The 15,483-nt window shown below is 38.3% G+C and overlaps 1 protein-coding gene across 1 annotated transcript in view; it reads right to left on the bottom strand.

Moving 5' to 3' along the window:
- Window positions 1-15,483, bottom strand: part of TRPC4 (transient receptor potential cation channel subfamily C member 4) — a gene marked incomplete at its 3' end in the record, with an annotated part of 126,363 nt that overhangs the window by 69,901 nt on the left and 40,979 nt on the right. Inside the window, exon 2 of the mRNA XM_084227086.1 lies at window positions 7,521-7,925. Within this exon, the coding sequence (XP_084083212.1) occupies window positions 7,521-7,898 (378 nt within the window). The 5' untranslated portion in view covers window positions 7,899-7,925. The remainder of the gene's footprint in view (window positions 1-7,520; window positions 7,926-15,483) is intronic.

Raw genomic sequence — 15,483 nt, 5'->3', positions numbered from 1 at the left:
AGGATCCTGATAGAATGTTTCTTGATGTAGCCAATAAAAACTGGCTCATCATTTTGTGCAAGTCAAGAAGCTGTCATGTTTCCTCATATTTTGTCATTTGTCTTTTGTTATTGCCATGGAATTTGATGATTTAGAATTTGTTACAAGGTGATGGGTGCATATTGTAGAACACATTGCCTACCTCAATATTGAAATTGCTAGCAGCTCTGTTGGATGGCACAGGCATACCAGCTTCTTGAGTATTTCCTTAGTAATTGTCACAGGTTTTTCTACTCATCCACCCACCTTAGCTCTGATGGATATAAACACAGACAGTTTGGGTTTATTGCCAAGACATAATGGCATTTATGTGCCACTTTTTTTGAACTTGAAAACAGCCAGAAACCTTATACAAACCCAAGAACAAAACTTCTGTAAATTCTTATCTCCACCTCATATGGAATTAGTCAGCTCCACCCTTACAGTGCACCTGTGCTACATGTTGTTTTCACGTGCCCAAATGGTTTTATGAAAGACTGGCTAGTTTTATCCATAAATGAAATATCCCCTACACAGCCTCTCCCATTCATCTGTCTATCAATCTGTCAGAAAATTCTAACTAATCAGACACCACTGGGAAAAAAATACTCAGCTACCCACTCAGGCAGCTAGCAGTGGAAAGAGACAAGATTTTGCCCTCACGTTCCACTTCAAGACTGTGTGCTTTCAGCCCGACAAAGAATCTCTGCAACGCCCCCTCCATACTCATTACTAGCTAGACTGTCATTAATCACAACATTTGAAAAAGACATTTAGTTCATAAACTTCTGTGGGAGACATTTTCAAAACAAAAATGATGCTTGAATCTCAACAGACAAAGACTACCCCAGAAGAGATTGTGACTGGAGTTACTGGAAAAAGAGGTTTAGGTTAGCATACTACCAGGCATCATGCAGTGTTCATAAAAATCTTTCCTTCTGCCTCCTCTTGACCAATATAACTCCCAGAACTCCCAGTTCAATTACTAGGGGAAATCTGAAGGATGATTAAAAAAAAGTCAGGTTTAACATTTATGTAAAGTCTCTTGGAGTCATGCTGAGCCTTCAACCTCTATACATTCCTTGGTCTTCTCCAGGAGAGCTCACGATCACCAGGAGGAAGTAGAGCTCTGACAGAGGAGCTTCCCCACATGCGCACCATTTGGCTGTGTGGCAATGCAGGACTGGGAAAATGATATTCTATGAGACTCGGAAAGAAAACAATGGGCCAAAGCTGCCCAAAGGCTCTGCACACATTAAGGGAGACTGAGACTCAAGCTGGGGTTGTAAGGGCAGCTCCAAAGCAGAGCATTGGCTTCATCTCGGGACCCTGGGACTCCTCAAAGGGCAATTTCAAGAAGTACAAAGATACTGAGAGACATTAAAAGAGCAGGGTGGGTGATGTGGCCACACATGGGGAATCTCCTAGGAGATAGGAGCTCTGTCAGGAGAACAGCATCTAAGCTGCCAGGATTTCAGGAATGGAAAATGACTCTTCAGGCTCTGTGCTACTTTCATGCTGCTTCCTGACTTTTACTTTTAGACTTTTCCTCTGTTTCTGGGAATACTGCCAGACTGAGGGCACTTTTCCTGCAAAGCTGTCTAGCTTTGTTGTCCATATCCCTTCCCAGATAGCTTAGGTGAGTGCCTGAACATCCACAGAGGAGTCTGTTCCACTGGCCTAGAAACTATTCTGTACAACATCCTTGACACTTCCTCACACAGGACCATTCCCTCATCCTGGCTGTTCTCTTACAGTCTTTCATTCTCTCCTACTTAGCAACTGATTAAAAAAAAAAAAAATCAGGTGTTGAGACACATTTTGGCATAAGATCAGTCACTGTTTTTTTTAAGAGGAGAATTACATCAGCAGCTTCAAGCAAAAGACAACTTGTATCCTTGTCTTCTTGTCCTCTTCTTTTCTACCTTCCCACACTCCAAATAATTATCAAGCGTGAATCAATCATGAGATACATGAGTCAAGATTGATGAAATATAACTTTAGCCTTTGACAGTAAAACAATGTCCTTTCTCTCCCTACCTCCCAAAAAGTCCCACAATAGCAAGTTTTCCTACCAAAAACCTGAAAACTCCTCCTGCCCAGGAGTTCACAATGGCTGCTAGCACACTGAACAGCACATAAATATCTCAGCATTTGCCATCTTCTTACACACGGAATCTCTCCTCACCCATCTCTTCCAGATGCCATTCCTCATAACAGTACAAACCCACAGCTTGCTGTGGTTGCCTCTGCCAGAAAAGGTTTATCTCCTTCCTTTCAGTTCTTTCCCTACAGATAAAGGCTAGAACATATCATACCTAAAGTCTACTGTGACCAGAGAGAATACTAGAAGCCCCTCCATACTGATGAGGAAGGGTGGCTCACAGTCTATATAAAGAGAAAATGGTAATCTAAATGATGAATCTTTCAGTCCTTCAGAAATGTCTCTATACTTAAAGTTTCAGAGGTTTGGGGTTTTGTCTCTTTTAATAAATATTTTTTCCCAAATATTTAGACAACAGATTGAACTCACCCTTTCTTGGGCCTTTGAGAAATTGCCAGGAAAATCCATGAAACCCAACAAAAAAAAGTTGTGTATGCCATGGACTTGCATTTTTAGAGGCTGACACATTGACAAGCTGAAGCCTGGCTCCCTGGCTTGACTTTGGCAGAGTAAGTGGAGGCAGGGCTTTTGCATAAAGTAGTTTATGATGTGACTTTACTGCTTGTCCTGGGAGAGCAAAAGGTCTCTGAGTATTGCAGCATGTGGATATAGTTTATTTTCAGCTTCCTACTTCCAGCACTATGCCAGTGATTTCTTCTTTTCTCTGCATGTGAGCCAGGCACATATCACAGTGATCACATCCCTCCCTGTCCCAAAGTTTTCCTTCCTCTGGCAATTCCCTAGTATTTGCAAATGCCAGTCTGGCATTATCTCAGTATTTTGTTCACACATCTGCACATCTATCCCTAGAGTGTCCACCCATTAAAAATACCCTCAAGTATCACAAGACTGACATACAATAGTGAACAGAAGGCATAAAAGCACTGTCATGTGCTTTCTTCTGCTAGTCAGGCAGCGCTGTAAGTACTGCACTCAGGTTTCCAAGCCCTAAAGCAAGTCTGTCAGCTAATACAATGCCACATGGATTCAAGTCTAGCAACTGAGATTTCAGCTTCACTTATGTGTTTTGCAGCATCCTTAGAAGGCAGCTACGCCTCTGCTTCAGTCTTCCCTGAATGTACACAAATATCTAGATGGTCAACCCCCCAGCTAATGAGCAATGCCTGGGTTCCTTAAGCAGTAGAGCACACCATGATTTAGATAAAGGTATTAATCTTTATGCTGCCTAGCCCCCAGCCCATCTGTGGATGCTGCATGCAATTTAACAAGACAAAAATGTTTTCTGCAGATACTAAATTTAAAAGAACAACTTTTTTCCCCCCCCTCTTAATTTGGCATTCAGCTATCCATCAGGGTAAGCAACAAGTGACTTGGCAGATAATTCAGGACATATGGCTTTGAAGAATGGTAATTTAAAAGTACTTGGACAAGTTTCCTCAACTCATTCACATTAATTTGTGCTATTCTCTTTTACTTGTGCTCTAGCATCTGGTACAGCTAAAAAAGTATAGAAAATATAATGCAAGTGGCAAAAAAACCCTTTTCCTGAGTTGGATTAATGTATAGTGCAAAAACCTCTCTCAAAAACTGAGAAACAGAAGGAGTTCAAAGACAATTCAGAACTGTTCAACCTACAAGCCTCATCTGCAGTCACCAGGTGGCACCAGATGTATCCATATATTGGTAATTAGATTAAAACCATTGTACCTATGTAGTCTTTGAAATGCTGAGCCTATCACATGTGGCTATTAGGCAGAGCCAGCAGCTGAATGATCAATAGACTAGAGAGTTTAGATCTAACTTTAACGAGATCTGAACATTGTTTTATAGTTTGGGGGTCTGGGGGGGTGGGAGTGGGGTTTGGTTTTTTATTTTATTGGGGTTTTGTTAGGGTTTTTTGTTATTGGAGTGGGGGTTTTTTGGTCTGTTTTGTTTCGGTGGGATTTTTTGTTCGGTTTTTCTTCTGTGTTTTTTTTTTTGTTTTTCTTTTAGGAGAAAGTGTAAATTGGAGATCAGTGGCATCTCCTAATTTGGAGATGTTGGTTGTAAAACTTTTCCAAAAATGCAAAACCAGATTACTTTAAGTAAATGCATTGATTCCTGCTCAGAATTAACATGTTGTTACATTTTCCCCCTTTTCTTTGCAACACTTAAAATGTTTAAAGCATTAAATTTTGGAAAATAACCAGTTCTTTTAAAAGATACATTTCAGCAGTCCTGAAGAATTGTAGCTTTCTGTTGATACAAGAGGACATTTTCTTCTAGCTTTCTGACATTGACAATGAGAACTTGAATTATATAAGAAATTCTATGCTTAAAAATTATTTCGTTTTACAAATATAGCTACATTATTGTATGAAGTGAAGCTGAAATTAGCGATGCATCACACATAGGATATTATCTCATGAATATAAAAAAATAGTGAGAGCTAATTCATTTACTTGTGAATCATATCAGGTTTTTTCCAGAAATTCAATGTTCATAACTTTATCACTAATTAAATATTTGGGAAATTGTTTTTTGTGCTTGGAAGTATTTAGCAAGGTGGTTTTTTTTCGATTATTAACTGTCTTCAGGAGAAATAAAACTATTCTTCAGGGACAAAAAAAAACCAAAACCAAAACCAAAACCAAAAACAACCCAGTAAAAAAGGGTTGACCTCCCTGAATCGATGGCAAAATTCCCAATAACTTCAAGGGGACAGGATTTTACCACACATGACCAGATTTATTCAAAGAAGTAAAACCAAACAGCCAAAGAGATCATGTTACTAAAAGCACAGAGTCTGAACATGAATCATTGTCTAAACAATGTATCAAATATTTACAAATACCAGTAATCAAAAAGTAGAGTTGTAGTTTGAAATAGTTTCAAAATAAACTTGAAGGGGGAAAACAACTTGAAGGAAGAAAAAGTATATAATAGAAGTACATAATCTGAGTATTCAGATTTTATCTCTTTATTGCATTGGAATGATTTTTCAGCCAAAAGGTACCTTTTGATTGTACTACATTCATTGTGACATTATTGCAAAAATGCCATTGGCATTTACATCCTCCTCATCATGCCACATTCCTAAAAATGAACCAGTGTGATTATCAGTGTATTATTACACACCTGGCACCCATAGAAGCTTAATTGTTGTTGGGATCCCCAGTGCATACAACAACCAACATGCATAAGCAACCTACCAGTTAAAAAGCCATTTTTATTAGCACTGGCTTGCAATCAGGGCTTGCAGTGGCAATAGGCAAACCTAGACTTCTACAGAAACAAAAGGAGATGTCGCTGTTCAAATAATTCATTATTATTCTTCACAATTTACAGTAAGACCCCAGCAAGTGCAACCAGGGAAACCAAGAAATAGCAGGAGCAGCACTCTTCACACCAGCCAGCAGTGGACTCTGGCACTGAAACAACATGCTTAAGCTTCAGCACAGAGAAGGATCCTCTAGACTGGAGCAAAGCAGTTTGTGGATAATTTAACATGGTAGTATTCACACAAAAAGTAAGTTTATCTTTTGTCTGCTACAGCACGAAGCTCACCTAATGCAAGTTTACTGTATTCAAGCATTTTCATTACAGCAGCTGTGGCACATACAAAAATGCAGATCTGATAGTCTAAAGCACAGTCTGAAATTTAGGCAGCTATTGTAAGGTGAATTTGTAGACTCCCAAGGCCAAAAAGTGATTTATCCTGTCTTAAAACAAGTAACTGATAAAGACAGCAGGAGGAGCTCTCCAGGGATCTCCATTTTTCTCCTTTGCCTAGGGGAGCCCAGGGAGCCAGACCAGAGATGAGACAGACCTTTGGATGGCTACCATCAAATGGCATGAACACTGCCCTGCCAATGGCAGCCTCCACTACAGAAACTGCATAATGGAGCCACAGGGGTTTTAACTGGTTTGGGATGGGGCTCTGCACCGATCCTTCAGGGTCCTGGTACACTGCACTGAGAAATTCTTATGCACTGTATTCTCATCTGCGCCATCAGTTCAGGAATCATGAAATGTGAAAAACATCATGTGAATATGGTTTTCTTCCCTTTCTCTGACATAAATCTGTTGTCATTTTACAGGAGCTCTGCTTTTACTATCTAGAAGAAAAGGCAGGCACACACATTTGCAGGAAGACCTAGTATCTCTTTCTTTCCATAACAAAGAAGCATAGAATTAATGTTATTTTATCAGCAAAAATTATACTTTTTACCTATTATCTGCAATTCTATCCATGGCAAGTACATTATACTGTAATTTAGGTATATTATATGTATTATCTGTAAAAGGGCTGTAATAATTTCAACATACTATTCATTGAAATACATTAATAGAGTGCCTATAACACAAAAGTTGAAATTGATGAAAATAGAGTACAATAGCATAACTACTTTTAAGGTTTTTCTTCCTAGAAGAGTCCTAGGAATATCAGAATTTATGAGCCATGTTATCCTGTCTCCAATATTTTCTTTAAATGAGAAAGATTTGCAAGAGGCCGGATACTTCCCAGAGATGTCTCAAAGGAGTTCAAGGGAAAGCAAAGTAGGTATCAGATCATGAATGAGACTATATGTAATGATTTCTTCCTTTGAGAAAAGACAGGGAGAAAGGGAGGGAAGTTTGCACTTTTTTAGTTGTACTTCATAGGATGGATGACTACTTGAGACAGGACTGAAGTTCTGATCAACCGGGTCATGTCCACCAGTTTTGCCTTTCTGAGATGGGATATGATGATGCCTACATGGATGGGTTAAAACATTAATTGACTTTTATGGCGTTTCATAATTAATTCAAATGGACTACATATTAACACTACTATTCTCTTCGGAATTATTTGTTTCTTTGAATGATTAAAGATTTCCCAGCCATATCTGCAGGAATAATACTATGATTATAGAGAGGGGAGTTATGGGAAAGACAAAGAGAGACTTTTAACCAAGGCCTGTAGTGACAAGAAAAAAGGCAATAGTTTTAAACTGAAAGAGGGTAGGTTTAGAATGGACAGAAGGAAGACATTTTTTACAGTTAGGGTGCTGAGACACAGGATAAGGTGCCCAGAGAAGTTCAGGGTGTCCTGTCCCTGGAACTGTTCAAGGTCAGGTTGGATGGAGCTTTGAACAACTTTTTTTAAGGAAAGATATCTCTGCCCGTGGCAGGATGTTGGAACTATACTTGAAGGTCCTTCTGACTCAAAACAATTTCTGACTGTACGATATATAAACATAGTCGAATACAATGCATTCAGCATCAAAATAATTGATTTTCTGATTTTAAGTACTGCGTGCAAGGATGATGTTTTGTTTTTCTTTTTCTTACCTCCTTCGAACAATTCTTCCCTTTACATAAGACCAGACTACAAGTCAGAAAATCCTGCACGTACCTGCTTCTCTCCACTGGGCTTCTTGTGATTTAACAGCAGCTCCACGGCTCCAACCACCTCCTTCCGTATGGCATGCAACAGAGCATCTCCCACATACACGTTAAAACTTAAGAGCAGCTCAATGAGCTCAAGATTCTCATTTTCAATTGCAATAAGGAGTGCAGTTCTTCCCAGGGGATCAATGCAGTTAATATTGATCTTGAAATAAATTTCTGCCTCCTCCAAAGCTTTCTTTACACTGGCATAATCTCCTTTCTCCACGGCATTCAGGTAGGCTTTCTCTGAATGAGACAGTTCGGATTCCGCCCGGACGATGCGAAGAGGGATACGATCTCTGTAGGGAGCATTGACGCTTCTTTTGTAGTAGAACTGGGCCATATTTTATGCCATTCTAATACTTTGTCTCTGCAACATGAAAATAAAGATAAAATCAGTAACTGAGCTTGGGGGTATGGTGCACCAAATTAATATTTGCTATATGTAAATATTTAAAACTCAAACGAGAAAGTGGTGTTGAAACATTTTTTATCAATAATACATGTAAGCAAAAGTGGAAGCCAAAACACTGCTTATTTGTAACTTACTAAGTAAAAGCATATCTGTCAGAATGCCATTTGCTTATATGCTTTTTTTAAATCTGTGGCAAAAGAAATTATATGATACAACATAGCTTACCACCCAAAGTGTAGCTTCACTTCATCTTTAATTTCTTCATTCAGCTCTGCAAGGACTTAAAGAGTACAGCTGCCTGTCTCAAACACTGTAAAGTCCATAGAAAGTCTTTGCCATGGGAAAAGCACAGAAGGGAGTGACAGGATGACCACCCCAAATCTGACAGAGAAAAGTTCTGGTTAGCACATCCTGGGGGGTGCATCCGGACAAAAATTCCCTCTGCAGCAAACTGTGTAGAGAAGCAACTGCTCGTACACATATGACTGGTCAAAGAAAGATCACCCCAAGTAAGGGAAAGATGGCATCTATGACCACCAGTGACCACTAGAGCCTCCCTCTACCCCTCAAATATGCCTCTGTGGGTAACTTGAACTTGGACTGAAAGATAAACCACTACTGCAGGGACTTGAGATAAGTTAAAGGTGGTAATATCGTCTGAGTGCTGTCCCAGACCTAGGAGGAGTTAACAAAGCCTGGGGAGAGGAATGGATCACTGATAATGGACGTAAAGAATGTAGACTTTATGGCCACAGGGAAAGACAACTCAAAAACTGCTGAAATGAACTCTGACTGGGTAAAAGGTAATTCCAATGGAGAGATCTTCTCTGATATCCTACAACAACCTATGTGTGGCTTGAGGATTGTGTGTGGACAACTAAATACAGCTTTTATATCTTTCTAGTCCTGCTCAAATACCCTGACTTTTTTGTGGCACGCACAGACTGCACAATTCAGTAGTGAGCTTCCCTATGAAGATTTTGATTCAATCTCATATCCTATTAGAAAAATATTCACATAAAATGTTTTTCTAACCAGAGTTCACTAACTTATAAATTAAAACTCAGAACCTAAAAGGAAAAACAAAATACATAGGAGATAAATTTCCAAGGACTGGTACATAATAGTCACAGTTTTTATTCATAACTACTCAGTTCTAAACTAGAATCAATTCTGAAACATAGCAGCAATAAAACAAATCTAAAGTCTTAACTATAGTAAAGCATATGATGTCTGTGCTTTTATTCTGTATACTTTATTCAAGGACTTTGCAAAAAAAATTTCCTTATAACAAAATTATTTTTCCTGGTTCTATCTTCCACCTGGGAAAAAAAAGAATAAAAAAAAAAAAAAAAAAAGGGAAAGAGGAAAATTGGAAGAGAAAAAATTGACCTCAAAGAACAAGGTCCACAAAAAATATTTCCCTCTACTGTTCAACTGGAGGTTGAACACCTTATTAGAGAAAGAACTGTAGTTTCTTGTAATTTTCTCAGTTGATAATGCAAGCTGCATTAACCCACTGCGTTTTCCTCCACTTTTTTCAGTCATTTAAACAAAATCTCTGTTGAGATTCTATAGCAAGCTGTAATACATATTTTTGTTATTGTGAGGTTTTCATTCATCAAAAAAAAAGTCGCTTAACATAGCGAGGAACATAGTAATTATTCTGCTCCCTCTTTTCTTAAGCAATGCAAGAAGAGATATCTCCAAAGGCTGTTACTAAGTTGCTTTCTTTGTTTTCTAGAGCAAATTAACAGGGCTTGACATAGGCAGGAAAAGGTAAAGATGATATAGGAGAGAGAATTCTCTGCCACATCCATATACAGGAGCTGAGGAATTGCCAGCCTTTGCAAGATGTTTCCCAGTTCTCCTTACAGGATGGTATCAGCCTACAGTCTGGGCTACAAGAGGTTGCCCAGTCTGTGGATTATGTTCTGTTAATCTCACTCTAAGTAAAATAAAGTTCATGTCCATTGCACAGTTTTGTATTCCTGGGACAGATATCACGTTCTTAATGCACTGTATTTTATCATTTTCTTTTCATTTTTTCTTTTCAAAACTGAAAGCTCAGTTCAAGGAGGTGAAAATTTTTATGTTCAGATCCAAATTAACAGACATAAATGTAGTTCACAAGAAGGCAACTCCAAGAAAGGTGGGCTGCCATATTCCATGGACAGCCACAGACACTTTGAGTTTCACATTCCTGTTCCCAAGCTCGGGTAGATTGGGTGCTGGATGTGGAAGGTTGTCCTGCCTGACTTCAGCTGCCACCTGACAAAGACTTAGGTATCAACACAGGCTCTACTTCTTATCTGTCAGGCAGATGTCAAGTTAACCCACAACAATGTACACACATTATCCAGTTTTTTACTATTTACAGAGCTCCCCAAGACCCCTGAAGAAAAGCGAGGGACTGTAACTGGAGGGTTAATGCTAACGGCTTCTCTCTCTTGAAAGCACATTAATAAAAAGAGCGTCTCCACATTTATTGTGCAAAAAACCATGAATTAACTTGTATCAATGAAACTGGGCATCAGATATGTTTATTGTAGAAGAGTACAGTCACCTACAGATGGGATCTATCATGATTTAATGAGAATGATTTGGGGGTTTCTTGTTTCTTTGTTTTTATTTTAGGTCTGACTAAGATCTTTTGCTGCTTCACTGTAAGTGATAAGGAAAATACATGTTGAAAACTTTTTTGTTTACCTTTTCAGGATTCTTGAGAAGGAGATCTAAATTTAGTTTGTCTCTTTTAGAAGAGACATATTAAACACACATTTTCATTCTTTTAAATAGCTGTCCCCCACTAATCTCTATTTGTTGCCTGTGCCAATTCTTGAAAATAATTACCCACAAATAAAGTTTTTTCATGAGTAAAAGTCTATGTTTACGTGCAACTAGAAACTAGAGATTGATTGCTGATATAGTATGGTCCTGGAGGTTGATACAAACATCAAAGATAATGGTTCCATGGGTGTTTACAAAAAAACCTGTTTACCATTTTATCTACAGGTAGATAGTGTTCTGTAACAGCTGTTACTGTGCTGTCATCTGTAAATGCATGTATATGACATTTACTTGGAGCTGTAAGACCTAGAAACAAGACAGCAGCAGAACAAAAGTTTCCAATTGCTTTGAACATCTCTGCAGGAAGAAGTCTAAAGAAACAGGAGGTCAAATACGCAGGGCCAGTGCAGAAGAATGAAAGAAAAAAAGTTAGGTTACAAACTCATGAAAAGTGTAATTATAGTTTCTACAGAGTCCGTATACCTGACACATAATAAAAATTCTTTAGAGAAGAAATGAAGACAAAATAATTTCATACAGTGCTTCCCGCTGCGCCATGGAAATATCAGCAGCACCTGAGCACAAGAAATAGATAAAATGAAATCATAATACTTTGACAGAAAAATGATTCTTATGAAAAAACTTTTTTTCTTAACAGGCAGTTTTGTTTGCACCTGCTACAGACCAAATTATATGGGATTGTTTCTTTCATGTTGTTTTTCAGGGAGGAATGGTAACATTCCACCTTCTTTGCAAACCTTTACCATTTCCACTCTATCATTACTTAATAATTGCATATGTCTTAAGAAAAGCTGATGCTATTAATTTTGATAATCCTAAACAAATAATTGGATTTTTTTTCTGCTGATATATCATTGTGTATATGTACATATACATGCACACACATATTTCCCCATCAAAGCTCAAGAAAAACTGCAACCAGATTTCCTTGGCATTTATTCAACCATATTTGCTTCCTTTACATATATGATCATATTGTCCCTATTTTTCCAGAGGACCCTGACTTGCACTTCCTTTGCTTGCTGCCCCCCTACCCCAAAACCAGGTGCGAGAGGAAAATTGTTACACTCACTATAGCATTACAGTATATATAGAAAGATAAATATAGCATTATCCAATAGAGCTTCTATATCATCCAAAAAACACTTCTGATTTTGCTCATGAGTTTGTTTTTCAGACTATTTGCATTAAAAAAAAAAAAAAAAGTGAAACTTCACAAGTAACTATGGCATCACCCTGCTCAGAACCAGATCTTTTATGACAAGTGAATAACGTGCCGATTTCTCTGTGATCTTCTGAAACTATTTTATATGCACTTTTCATGGCAAAGGAAAGTTTCTGACATTTTCTAGGTTCATGAAAGTATGAAATTTTTCTTTCTAAAATAGATCTGTGACATACCAGCTTTAATCTGACACAGAATGCTACATGATACACAGTAAAAATGATGTTCAAAGAGAATTTTGGAAAATAAGACTAGCGCTGATAAATCCCAGTCCAAATGAAGCAATAAGTTCCTTCTCTGTCAGTCACCAGATCAGACTGTTTCATTTCAACAAGAAAAAAACAAATGCAGATAAGCCTTTAATTTCTGAACCCAGCATTAGTCCAGATACTGCCTTATAACCAAATGTCTAGACAGCAACTTTAACATGCTCTAGCCCTGGGTTCAACTGGATAGGCTGTTTCCATACTGTTAAACATACTTCACCCCAAAACAGGACAGCTGAATGAGAACTGTCTTTTGGGGTAATTTGGGGTCCATGCTAACTCCTACACTGTGCCTGGAAAGTGTGTAGGAAGATGTAATTGCATTGAGCCAGCAGTTGGGATGATTCCAGGGACTGCTCAAAAAACTTTGGCTGCAGGTGATGGAGTTTCACTGATCGTGCCTGCCTTCTAGCAATGTTTATTTAAAACTGTTAGAGCAGGCAATACAATATGTGGGGTCCTCACCTGAAAGTAACTTTTCATTGTTAGAAATACAGTTCAGATTTGAAAGCTAACAATAGCAAAAGTAGCAATTTAAAATTAAAAATCTAACACTGATTCACACATGCAGGATGTAAACTGAATAACTCAGTATAGTGCACGTTCCCTGTAAGGCTGTTAATTTGGAAAAGAGCAAAATCTCTTGCTTTTGCTCTGGTTTAAAATGCCCTATAATCAAAGTTTCAGTAAAGCAAAGAACATGACCTAGTATACAGCTGTAGTGGATGATGGGAAGCAGGCTACCATGTCATCTGCTTGCAGGTGTTCTGGCTGCACAGTCAGGAAGGCAGGACATCAGCTACAAAGAACAACTTTTAAGGTACAATGGTTATATGGTGGATTAAATTCCACCAGCATTTTATATCAGTGTCTTAACAGATCAAAACCTAGGAAAGTCTGAGTCTGAGACACTGAATGTGTAAACCTTTGATAAAGTGACCCAGATTACTTACTTTGATGTTTTTTTGCAAAAGACAGGATACAATTTCATAGCATTGTTTGGCAGGGTTTAAAGCATGGTGCTTCATATATAGCCTAAAAATGATCTGTAAGTTTACTTAATGACAGATGGGAGGAAACCTTTATCATCTAGGGCTGATATTACACCAAATCTCAGTTGAGAATGATAGATTCTTATAACAGTGACCTTTAAAGTCTACAAGACTCCTATCAGACTGGAGTTTGAGAAATATCAAAATACAAATAAAAGACTGTTGAGAGACATTAGATCTTAGAGGGGTAGACATCTTAGAGACATTACCAGATCTCAGAGGGATAGGATGATTTGGGATCAAGCATACAGTGTTGCAAATCTGCAAATTTTTTAAAATAAGAGGTATTCAAAAACACCTAAAACTGAGCTTAATTTTATTTACCCTCTGGGCAAAAATGTGATAGCTTGCCCATGAGAAAAAGAAAAAAAAAGAGTGTCATTAGGTCACAGAAGTATCATTAGATAACAATATTAAATTAGTTCCTCTTCCCAGTTTATTTAAACTAGAAAAAGGTACTCTTCAGAAAAATACAAGATGCATGGTTGCCTCTTGCTGATGGGCAGCAATATGCAAATGTCCTCAGGAATCTGTGGGAATGACCTTGAAGCTTGAACTATTTGTTTTTGCCCAGAGGGAAATAGTGACGTGTTTAAACCTGCTAACAGAGCAAAGGAGAGGAAGACTGCTTTCCACTGATGGACATGAACTTGTTCTTTGAAATGATGGAGCATGAAAGATGCAAGTCCAGCCTCCATGCAGTAGGCAGCCAGTTTAGGGTGGGAAGGACAGGGAAGGCAATAACACAGATAATGATCTTAATGAGTGACTGCAACATCCATTTGAGTTGACCTTCCTGTCTCCTTGGCTGGTGTTATCCTCCTGGGTAAATTGACGGATTGAAGGAGCTCTCCAAAACAGTTCTCAAGATAAAAGTACTTCAGTGTCATCTGGCTACACAGAAGGCTGTCTTCCAGCTTTTCCAACAGTAGCCCTGACCTAATGCTCTGTGGATGTGATCCTGCAGCAGCCACACAGCACAGCAACACTTCTCAGGTGATGCAGGGAAGGGGCTGGCACTGCTCATGGAAAGGGTGGGTGGTCTTTCTCCAAATGAGAAGAGGATGGGAGAAGAAACCTGTACACAATCTGTTGAGAAAAGGGTTGAGCAGAAAGGATCTGACTAAGTTCACTTGAGGAGGAAAGGAGAGAGGATGCAGATTAGGTTGGGAAATACAGGACAGGAGCATTATTTGGGGGAATTACGCTACAAGTAGCAGAGACTTTGCCAAGTTTTAGGGTATGTTTTCACACAGAACCACAAGTCTTCCCATGCTTCCTATGATGAAGTACAAGGCAGCATAAACTTTGGCCAGAAAAAGAAGAGTTTGGGCAGACTGCCCAAATACTTTTAGTAAAGACTTGCTAATAAAAACACTCCTCTGTGGGTCCATTTTCAGATGTACAAGCTAAGCCAGCCCGAGGATAAGTTAAAACACTTTTCAAGTATTTAGGACCAATAGAGAGCCAGCTGTGAAGAGATTTGTGTTCATACATATATCCTCACAAAAGCATTTTAGTACTAGCTGCTGCCCTCAGAGTGGTATGTGTATTTTGTGGGGAGCCTTGAAAGAGGCTGAACTTAAAAAGAAACCAAAATAAATAAAGGCTAGTTAGGGAAAACTGTTCAAGTTTTGGAATTAATTGGTCTATTTCCACCCACATCCTTAGTGGTTCTGCCCTCACACTGCTTAGAGACATTTGAGTTGGTGTATTTTAATAATTTTACTAAAAGACTTCATGAAGATAAAATCAGGAAAATTTATTATCTAAGCTCACCTACCATAGTAATCCAAAACCTCAAGCAAAAACAATTATAATGTTCAATTAAATTGAAATCAAACTGACATCAAAGCAAAACATTTAAACTCAACAGCAAAGAATGTTCAACAATTTAGTTAGTTAGACAACACAAAATGTATTTATACAAGTCTATAAGAAGATGATCACCCATTGGTAATAAAACCTAATGAGAGATTTTGATTGAAATCAGTCAAATGAATAATTTGGTTGGTTAACTTGTCTAACACTGAAACCTATTTACTATCTGGACCAAAGCCTGACAAGAAAAATATTTTTTTTTTCCTTAAGAAGTTGTACACTTTTGAAGGGGTTAGTGATGACTAACCCCTTCCTGCCCTTGTAGCAATAAAGACTTC

The sequence above is a fragment of the Fringilla coelebs genome (assembly GCF_963513975.1).
Source record: "Fringilla coelebs genome assembly, chromosome: 2".
NCBI lineage: Eukaryota > Metazoa > Chordata > Aves > Passeriformes > Fringillidae > Fringilla > Fringilla coelebs.
This window is presented reverse-complemented; position numbering and strand designations above follow the sequence as displayed.